This window comes from Cariama cristata, unplaced genomic scaffold (assembly GCF_000690535.1).
Source record: "Cariama cristata isolate BGI_N322 unplaced genomic scaffold, ASM69053v1 scaffold31120, whole genome shotgun sequence".
NCBI classification, from domain to species: domain Eukaryota; kingdom Metazoa; phylum Chordata; class Aves; order Cariamiformes; family Cariamidae; genus Cariama; species Cariama cristata.
Window position 1 is genome coordinate 1,936 of NW_009596866.1, and position 10,098 is coordinate 12,033.

At 45.7% G+C, this 10,098-nt stretch overlaps 1 protein-coding gene across 1 annotated transcript in view; it reads left to right on the top strand.

Annotated features, from left to right (window-relative positions):
• UBASH3A (ubiquitin associated and SH3 domain containing A) overlaps positions 1–10,098 on the top strand; it is a gene marked incomplete at its 5' end in the record, with an annotated part of 13,046 nt that overhangs the window by 1,902 nt on the left and 1,046 nt on the right. Inside the window, 8 exons of the mRNA XM_009707838.1 lie at positions 50–258; positions 1,112–1,238; positions 3,137–3,236; positions 4,530–4,652; positions 6,123–6,215; positions 7,287–7,431; positions 9,346–9,452; positions 9,968–10,074. Of these exons, the coding sequence (XP_009706140.1) occupies positions 50–258; positions 1,112–1,238; positions 3,137–3,236; positions 4,530–4,652; positions 6,123–6,215; positions 7,287–7,431; positions 9,346–9,452; positions 9,968–10,074 (1,011 nt within the window). The remainder of the gene's footprint in view (positions 1–49; positions 259–1,111; positions 1,239–3,136; positions 3,237–4,529; positions 4,653–6,122; positions 6,216–7,286; positions 7,432–9,345; positions 9,453–9,967; positions 10,075–10,098) is intronic.

The window sequence follows — 10,098 nt, forward strand, 5'->3', positions numbered from 1 at the left end:
GCAGCGGGCGGGGGGCAGAACCCTGCCCCTGCTGCATGTTCCCCCCCAGACGCTGAGGGCCCTCTTCCAGTACAAGCCCCAGAACATCGACGAACTCATGATCAACGTCGGGGACTTCATCTACGTTGACCCGACGCAGCAGTCTGACGTGAGCGAAGGCTGGGTGATAGGGATCTCGCATCGGACCGGCTGCAGGGGTTTTCTTCCCGAAAACTACACTGAGAGGGTCAACGAGTCAGACACGTGGGTTAAGCACAGGTAAGTTGGGGTTTCATGGGTGGTGTTTTGTGTCAGCTGCTTTTGCTGCTGGGGAGCTGTGGCAGCGTTCCTCCTCGCCGTCAGCTGTGGGCTGCCCGGTGGGCGCTGGAGGCGGCCCGGGGCGGGGCACGGGGGGGCTGGGGGTCTAGGTAGGATGGCTGAGACTCCTGAAAGAAGAGAGATAGGACACACACCCACAGATGCCCAGAATTCACTAGTCCAGCTGCTCAAGGGATGACCTCTGTTTACTCTTGAACAACCTCAGCAACCTAATGAATTTTAAACAACCACGTTCTGCCGGGCAGGCTGAGCCTTCAGCCTGGTTCCCTGCTGCCTTCTTTTTTTCACATTTCAAGAGCTTGCAAAGTTAATTTGAAACGAAACCATACAGAGGTTATTCCCCCACCTTGGGCCCACCCTCATCTTGTTGATTCACCCTGTATCAGCAGGCATCTCTTTGGCTTCCTGCACTTTGCTCTGCAGCTGACAGCACAGCTGATGCTACTTGTAGATTAGAGCTGAGTTTTCTAAGCAGGGAGGTGTAGGTGCATTTCTTGCTGAGTCCTCAGAGACAGAGAGAAGGCAACCAGGTAGTGTTTCCTGCTTGAAGGTCACACTTGAGCAGGGTTACACCCAATCTATGCCATCGGTTCATAATATTTTAACCTCATTTTCACTGGGCGTATTTTAAATCAGGAGCAAAGCGATGAGCAGATTGCAAACGTGCGAAGAATATTGAACGTGAATCCTGACTTAGACATGCCTGTAGACAAAATCATGACTTAAAACTCCCTTCTATTTGTGTATGCTCCTGTATGTTTGTGTGCGTGTGTTGCTTCTGCTTTTTCTACAGGGAATATGTTTTTGCAACAGCTTCGAGATTCTCCACTCAAACTGAAAATGAACCTAATGTAAAGCTGAATGGAGAAGTCCGTAATCCTAGTATGTCAAGGAGCGTAACCAACGTACTTTCTCTTCAGGTAATTGTTTTTTTTCCATTTCTTATCTTTGCCATGTGCTTGCGAAGATATACTGTTAATTAAAAGAATTCAGTAAATGTAGTAGTATCTTCCTTTCTCTCACTCACATTTTCATGTTATGTTGTGATGCACACATACGTATACACACATATGGTCATACTGTATGGTCTCATAAATATTTTGTAATGATTATGACGTGTGTTACTCTTGCCTTCTTTCACAAAACTCTTTTTGTCCCTGTCGTAACAGCACAACATACGAGTTCTGTGCAGAGCCTTACCGGGCAAGCGACAAGGGAGACGCAGGCACAACTTCCCCTGACTTTCGTATGGGTCCATAGCGGAGTAACTAGAGCAGAATTAGGCTCATTGCTACTTTTATGTCCAGGTTCTATGGACATCACCTTTGTGGTTTACTTGGTCCCAGATCTTAGCACGTTTAAATGTTTCATCTTCTTTTGTGTTTTTAGATACATAGCTAATGAAAATAACTGCAGAAAACTGCAGCAGGAGGACTGCTAGCTGGAAAGGTTAGCAGCACTGATAGGATTACATTTTTGTCCCAGTTTCAAAATGAACATATATCAATTTTTTTCCCAGGTTTTCCCCTGGTCTTCTGGTAGGAAGAGCAAAACAAACAAGGACTCTGCTTTTTTTCTAACATACAGCACATTTGCACCTGCGTTGCCTTATTGTCTCTGACTGTCAGGGATGCCAAGAGGGCTCCTTCTGGCACACCGACATGCTGCGGAAACCCCTTTGGGCTTGCTGGCCCCATGGCCTCTCTTCTTGCTGTGCTGGGGGATAACCCCGGGTTCATTTGTGTTAACATCAGAGAAACTTGAGGGAACTTCCATCCTGGGGCCTACCAGGACGCCGTGTATGACTGTAAGACAGAAACTTCTGCACGAGCTGCACGTCCTTCCACTGGCTCTTGGTTGCCCTTGGCCTCTCGTACCCAGCTCAGATCTGTGGCAGAGCCACTGCTTGACCCGAGGAACATGTTTTGCAGATGTGCACATCTCCAGTCTAGAGTTTCCCCGGCCTCTGGGTTCCTGCCAAGCAGAAGAGCGAGACCACAAAACCTTAGTTTTAAAACTCTGATCTTGTGGCGGTTGGTCTGTGTTTCATGGCAGAAATGCAATAGTGTTTAGCAGAATACATGAGCATAAATCGCATACCACTTCTTACGAATTCCCTTTGCTGCTGAAGATACACATCGCTAACCTCAGCGCTGCAGCAGTAACGCTGTGATGGGTTACTGTTGAAAAAGCTTTAAAGCCTTTGACCTGTTCTTTCTTATCTTCTCATCTGTATTCAACATGCGTTGTATACTAACCCCAGACTGCTTAAAACTTATTTGTAATTCCATGCAGTCTGAGTAAAACAGTGGCCTTGGAGGAGATCGGGGTTCACTGTTGACTTGGCCACACAGTTATGAAAACGTAAAAGTAGTGTTTTCATTAGGACAAGAAAGACAAGCTTACTCCTGGTGTAGAAAAGAGCACTACCAATTAAATTTTGGCTACTTTCCCTCTTTTGTTTATATCAACCATATGATATATATTAAAATTATAATTCCTTCCCACCCTGGAATTAAAAGATCCATTATCAGCACTACCTTTCACTAGTGTAAACACAGAGTGAAAACCTGATCTGTAGCCCCTGAAGGCCAGGGATCTCTTTCATTTGCCCTCAGTGGAGAGAAAGTCAGGCTTTATTGTCCTAAAGACAGGCATCTATTATAGCAGCTCCTTTTTCTCCCTCTCTGTGCTTGTTACACACCTCTCAGGACAGGTCTGCCGTTCCTTCCTCCATCAGCCAGCATCCAGGAAAACAGATTTTTCATCTTACATCTAATAATTGTAATGAAAAACCCATTTTACACAGCTGCCTCAGAGTGCTGCCCTGCGAAGAGGCGTGCTGGTGATGCACCACGGGGAAGGAGTTGATCAGGTCTTCGGCAAATCTTGGCTTCAACAGTGCTTGACTGCAGATGGTGAGTAAGACACTGAGAGGATCTTAGCAAATCAGAACCAAAATCAGTTAACCCCAGTAATAAGTACAAGAGATTCAGTCTCCTACGTGTAAATGGAAACACAGACACAAAAGAGTGAGTAATATTGCAAGTCAGAGACAGCACTGCTTTGACCTGCGTGTAACCAGTTCATAAGGTCCTAAAGCCCTTCATGTTTGTGTTGGATGAATTCTGGCAGAACAAGCAAAGTTCTTGCAATCAGAGTTACCGTACTTCACTAGTTAAACCTGGGGAAGAAGAATAAGAGCAAACCATGGTGGAAATAAGATATCAGCACTGGCATAAATTAAAAGCTGAATTTCTTGGCCCTGTCTCTCAAAAAACGTATGTTTTGGGGTGAAGAAAACTGACCAAGAACAGGGAAATATGTGTCAGGAGGAAGGAGGGGAACAAGAAGGTGAGAGTTCAGAAAGGAGAGCTTTATGCTGAAAGTCTCCTTTCTTATGCTGGTAATCTCCTACATTAGTGTGTGACATTCACACTAGGTAATGAGGGTGGTACCTTCTGGCTGTATAATCCATTCATTGGTTTCATTTTTCTTCTGTGGAAATGTTGGGTTTTGTCATTTTGGCCACGGTAAAAGAATATTGATATGGAGTGGATTTTTGTTTCATTTGAGCCTCACAAAGATGAATTCCCTGATTTCGGGTCCTCTCTCTCTCCTCCCCCCGATTTGCTCCTTCAGACCTTGCAGAAGAGGTGCTGTTTTGTTAGGACAGGTGATTTCCCAAGGCAGTGTTGTGACCTTAAAACATGATCTCTTTAAGGTAATAGCAGTCACCGGGTTTTTTTTCATCGGTGAGATGCTGACTACGTCTGTAGTACTAAAATAATCCTGTGGGCATCTGAGTTCAGGCACTGGCCCGTGATCCCCCAAACTGCATCGCTATTAGCTGTCTCCTTGGCGTGGTCTTGGCTGGTGGCAGCTCCCCCTCGCCCACGTGGTCTCCAGGCGAGGTTTGGGGAGAGCACAGACCACAGTCCGTCCCCAGTGGACAGACAGTGTGGGTGTTGGAGGTGGAGAGAAGAGAGACTAGCCCCTTGGGCAGACGTCCTGCTTCATCACTTGCCCTCATGGCCAGAGAATGGACCTCCACCTGTTTCGTTTGCCAGTCGAGATGCCACTCTGGGTTGAGTTTTTAGAACCAGCCATCCAACCATTCAGAAGAAACGAAGCCATTAGAACAAAATGCCACCAGTGCCTTCAGCTGCTGCCTCCCTTGTGCCACAGCAAAATGTCCCACCTCATTTCAGGCAAATACTACAGAGCAGATCTCAACTTCCCTTCCACCCTTCCGAAGCGGAAAGACGGCATGAAGCATTTTGAATATGATCCTCCTTTATCTTGCTGTGGTATTTTCCAGTCAAGGCTTATAGGTAAGCTGCAAACGTAAGGGTTTGGGAAGCAGGCTTTCAGCATCTGCAAAAGCTCATACTGGCTTTGCAGTAGAAAAACTCCCCAGCAGCACTCGGTGTGGTCACACTTCTCTATGGGCAACCGCCGCAAGATCTTGTTAAACAGTGAAATAGAGAGCGGGGCTGGTTGCTCACCTTTGAGGCCCATTCTACCGGTTCCTGGCAAAGAAAGTTAAAAGAAAGAAGCTGCAACACTACCTCTGCCCTGCTGCTTGTCTGCAAGGGACTAATGTCTTACGCGGTTGTCACTGAATGGGCAGTGAGGAGTGAAGGGGGTGGCGAGAGGAAGCAGCATCATGGGCAGGAGTGTGGTCACCTCGTCACAGGGACCTGACGGCCGGGTGCTATGGGTTACTCTGACTCAATTCATTCATCAGATGAAGTTGTTTCTGCTCAGCGAGCATGCCTGACTCCGACAATCTCAGTCTGGTGCAAACACTTGTCTCTAATGATTCAGATACATGGAGACAGCCAAATGCCTAACTGCTGTTTGCAGATTCGGAGTGAATCTTCTGTAATTATCTTTCCAACACTCATTTAAAACTTGCTGTTGCCACCAGAATGAGCTTTTTAGTGAGCTCAGTCAGTCGATAATGGGAAAAAATGAATAGAAAGGGGCTGTCAATGTATCCCATATCAATGAAACTGAAAAGTTCCAAGAGTTTTTTTGCAGAAAGTGTTTTGTAGTAGTTTCTCATTGTTGTGGATGGAGTGATGCACTTCACTCGTAAGAGAGAACCAACAGTATACTTCGTTGACATAAAGTAAGGAGTTAACAAAGTTCAATGGTAAATGCGCCAGTGGTTTAATAAGATTTGGTGGCAAGGTACGCTTGACTATTTACTGCATAGATGACAGGGTGAGACAAAACTGTCAAGGACACCCTCCCATTGAGTCATGAGGTTCAGAGAGGACCCCCTTGATTTCTAAACTCCCCCTCAGAGAGGAGTCTAGGTGCGGCTGGATCCACTTCTAGTCCCAGACTTGGTCAATGGTTTATGTCTAAAGGATTATATATGCACAATCAATCCTTTATATCACTTAACTGAGATTTCAAAGTTTAGCATGCTATTAATCGCTTACCAAGAATCTGTTGAGACAAGGAATCTCTCAGCCTCGAGGAGTAACCGCCTGCTCAAGGGGAGATCCTGCTGCTGTGCAGGAGAGCTCAAGGGGCCCTGGGCTGTCCACTGTTTATAAACATGATTGCCTTATAGTCGTATCTGCGTACCAGCAAGTCTGGGCCACCGTTTCAGACAGCCCTTGGCTACTGTGTGCCATCCATCCCCCAAAATCCAGAGTAAGCTGGACGGATGCAGCCATCACAACCCTCACTGGTGGTTATGGCTTAAGAGGGGAGGGGGGAGCCCACCACCACACTCATCTGTCACGATTTGTAGAAGAACAACTCGCTTTGCTGTTCCCATCCAGGGGAAGCTCTGCTGGACCAGGAGGTGACAGTCAGCTACGTGTACTCGTCACCCGCGCTCCGCTGCATCCAGACAGCTCAACACGTACTGCAGGGTAAGGCAGCAAAAGCGGGCGGGTGCTTTTGTCGCAGTGAAAATGTCTTTGTCAAACTTCTGTGAAGTCTCCGAGATGAATAATGAAGAAGATGTATGACTTTGTGGTTATTTGTTGTTATATTTAAGCAGGGAAGACAAGGTGGTTTTGTCCAGCTGGTAATACAGGCAGTAATAAACCTGCTGCCCTGTGTACAGTCTGTGGGGTATGATCCCGTTAACTCTAGTCCTCGGTAGTTAAAATGGAAGCTAATGTTATATGAAACAGAGGCGTTTCACATCAGGTTGAATTCAACATTAGTAGCTGCTCATCAAATCACCACTGCCACCTCTTCCAGAAAATGTTGTGAGCCAAAAAGCAGATGTTTCCAGTGCTCTGAAGGCTAGGTACGTGCATCAGGGAAGACAGATTTCTCCTGAAAGCATTTACCTTTACAAGCCAAACGATTTTAATTCCTTCATATTGCAGAACCTCTTTCCTTCTCTTTCTCCCCCTCCCTCTCTTTTTTTTTTCCCTCCCCTGTCCCCTCCGACAGGTCTGTCAGAGGTTCACAGTTCATTACCATCTTTACATCAGAATTACGATGGCAGCACATTCTTCTGGGAATTAGTGCCACTCAGTAACCTCTCTTAAGAATAATCAACAAAATGTGTCCTTCGACAAGGGAATTCAGTTTCTAACACTGTAGGACAATTTATTGCCCCACAAAGGACCACTGAGCAAAATGCCATATAAAAATGGTAAAAAGATTTCCTGTCTAAAGTTTATTCAGATTACAACATTCCTGAGGTCTTGTCTTCTATTCTCTTTTGTACCTTGCAGATCATCACAAGGGAGCTTCAGAAATAAAGATGATGATGATGATAGTAATAATAATGTAATGATTTGTAGCGCCTTAACATTAGTCAGACAAGAATGTAATGGTGGCTTCATTTAATCAACACAATCCTCTTTTGTTTGACAATAAGCAATTCCTTTTCGCTAATGAAAATATTACAGCAAACAAGCCTGAATGTAAAACCTTAAGTGTACCTTTCTCTTCTTAAGAAGAAATACTTCTTGTTCTTGCAGGGCTTAAATTAGATCAAAAAGTCAAAATCAGGGTGGAACCAGGACTGTTTGAATGGACCAAGTGGGAAGTAAGCAGAGTAATTCCTAACTTCATGACTGCGACAGAGCTGGCAGAGGCATCTTACAAAATAGATACAAGTTACAGGTAATTGCTCCATATCTAGCTGTTAAAGTCTTTTTTTCTTTTCTTTTTTTTTTCCACCCTGAGGTATCTCATCTTCTTATGTCATAAACCACTATGAACATTGCAAAAACTGGGTGATTCTGATCAAATTCAAGCCTGCATGATCTGTTCCCAAATAAGACACGCTGTCAGCTGTCTTGTGACACGAGTCAACCTTGTTTGCTGCTCTGACACAGAGACACACGCGTACCCTTGGCAATGTGCACGTACGGAGCACACTTGTGCACACGCACAAACAGCCCATACTTGTGCACGGGACCAGCCCTGCTTGGGTGTCACCTTCAGATCTGCTGGCTCAGGCCCATGGCTTGTCATGCCCACGCATAGCTGTATTACAGGCATTAGTGTCAGGTACCAGGAGTTTTGGTTTTACCTTTGGCTCACGTGAAACACAGTTTGGAAATGTGAAGAACCACCTGTCGGGTAAGTAATATACTGGTTTTCAGCGATGAAGAAATGTGACTTGAGAAAAGGTGAGCAGGGCCATTGTTGAGGGTCTGCAGGGCAGCAGGAAGAGCTCTGCCCCGCGGCAGAGGGTGAGCCCAGCTGGGGGGTAGCAGGGACCACGGCTCCGCGCCTGAAACATCGCTGGTTTGTGTCATGGAAGCAACAGCTACAAGAGGAAGGGGAAGCGGGGGGCCACCCCCGTGCACCCCGGGGCAGAGCCACGCAGGGTCTGGGCAGAAAGAGGTGAGCCCCAGCTGAGCCAGCTGCCTTTCTGGGTTTTGGGGCAGGCAGGATAACAGCGTTTGGCTAGAATTGATGTTTGTGCCAAATTCGATCGGGGAGGGGTGTTGTTTTGGTTTGAGTTGCTCAAAGATTAATACTGTGCTCAGCAAGGACTTTTTGGGGTCCTTACAACTTGAGGGGGTGATGCCTTTTCTGAGCACTTGCAAACCACAGCAGGGCAGGAAACGATAAGCCTCCAATTCGGTCTAGCTCCTCATCTTGCTCACGAACCAGGCTGCTCTGTGTTCGCAGTGCACAGTCGGATCCAGGAAATTACTCAGCTAATGAAAGCGAACGTCTCTGGGGTTTTCCACACGTACGAGAAAGGGGTAAAGTCAACTTCTCATGTCTTAATGGATTTCTTTCAGCCAAGCAAGCGTCTTCGTTTGAAATTGCGTGAAGGAATAAACTCCTTCATTGTCTTGGATCATAGTGCTTACTGGTGTGTTTTACCACCAACAGGCTGGTTTGCCTGTTTTTTTTGGTACAAAATCACTTGCCTCAAAAGAAAGTGTACAAATGCAGAGCAGTGGGAAGTTCAGAGGGGAAGCTCTGAAGCAATGCTAACTACAGGGTTCAGATCCCTCACGGTTCACTCAGGTCCAGGCAAAAAATAGGGTGGATAGGCTATAAACTTGCATATATGATGCCAGTTTCTTCCCATCACATGCGGGGTTCAAAATCCTCAGGTCCCAGAGGCTGGCTTTACCATATTCCCCCACTGCAAACAACAACCTTCAACTAGATTAAGTCCCTGATCGTTCCCTGTCAGCAGTGGACAACCCAAATTCCCGTTTCCAATGCCACTAAGAGACAACCATGAGTGGTGTTGAAATATTTGCTTTTCTTAAGCGTGAATCCTACTTTAAATAATCTCCACTGTAAGCTACAAGGTTTATTCAAGCATGGTTTTCCCTGCATCTGGTGCTTGATGAGCTATGAGATTTAGCCATACGATTTAATGGAAATTGCTATGGGGGAAGGTAACGCTCCATGCAAGCTGAGGTAGCAGTACGTCAGCCAAGTCAGTAGATAAATCTATATATTTTTTAACCAAGTGCCTTTTCTCTGGTGTAGTCATCCAACAGTGCTAAGAGTGTGTCAGTATTCCTCTAGATTAACACATATTTGTGATTTTGTCATCAGGAATAACTTCCCACTCTCTTCTCTGGTGCCGTCGGAAAGCTATGAAGAATATGTAAGCAGAAGCTCTGCAGTTATAAAACAGATCATCACTGCCTGCCCCAGCAAAGGTAAAGGTTTCAGATCGTTGTATATTCTGTCAGATGCTTTCAGTAACAGGAACTGGCAGGGCTTTGCCAGCAGAAATACATTTGACATGAGTTGTTGGTACTACACAGAGCTTAAGGTAGGCTCTTAGTCCTTGTCCTGGGCTACGCTAAATTAAAATACATGCAATTTATGGGATAGAAATGAAAAGGCAAAATTAAATAGAAGACTGTAGAGTACAAAATTGCAAGAGTATACTCTTTGCTTGGTCTTTCTACATTGGGTTGTATCTCAGCATAAAATATACTTTTCTGGAAAGCTTTTTGTTCTCTTTTCCCAGCAAATGCTTTCTCTCACTAGTTGGCATGCCTACAACACACCAGACTTCTTCTGACCAGCACAATACACCTTGCCACATTATCAAAGAAGTCTGCAAAGCTGAATAGCCCCAAAAGAGCCTGATACCCATCTGCTGATGGGTAACCTGACGGTGCTGCAGCTCCCTTACTACTTTCCTTTGCTTTTTCTGGTGTATCAGGCATCATCCTCATTGTGGGCCATGGCTCTTCCTTGGCATCTTTCACCCGACCTCTGATAGGGCTCCCTGCCAGAGACAGCAATGACTTTGCCCAGGTGGTACGAAAGGTAAGAAGATTTTTATTTTTTTTT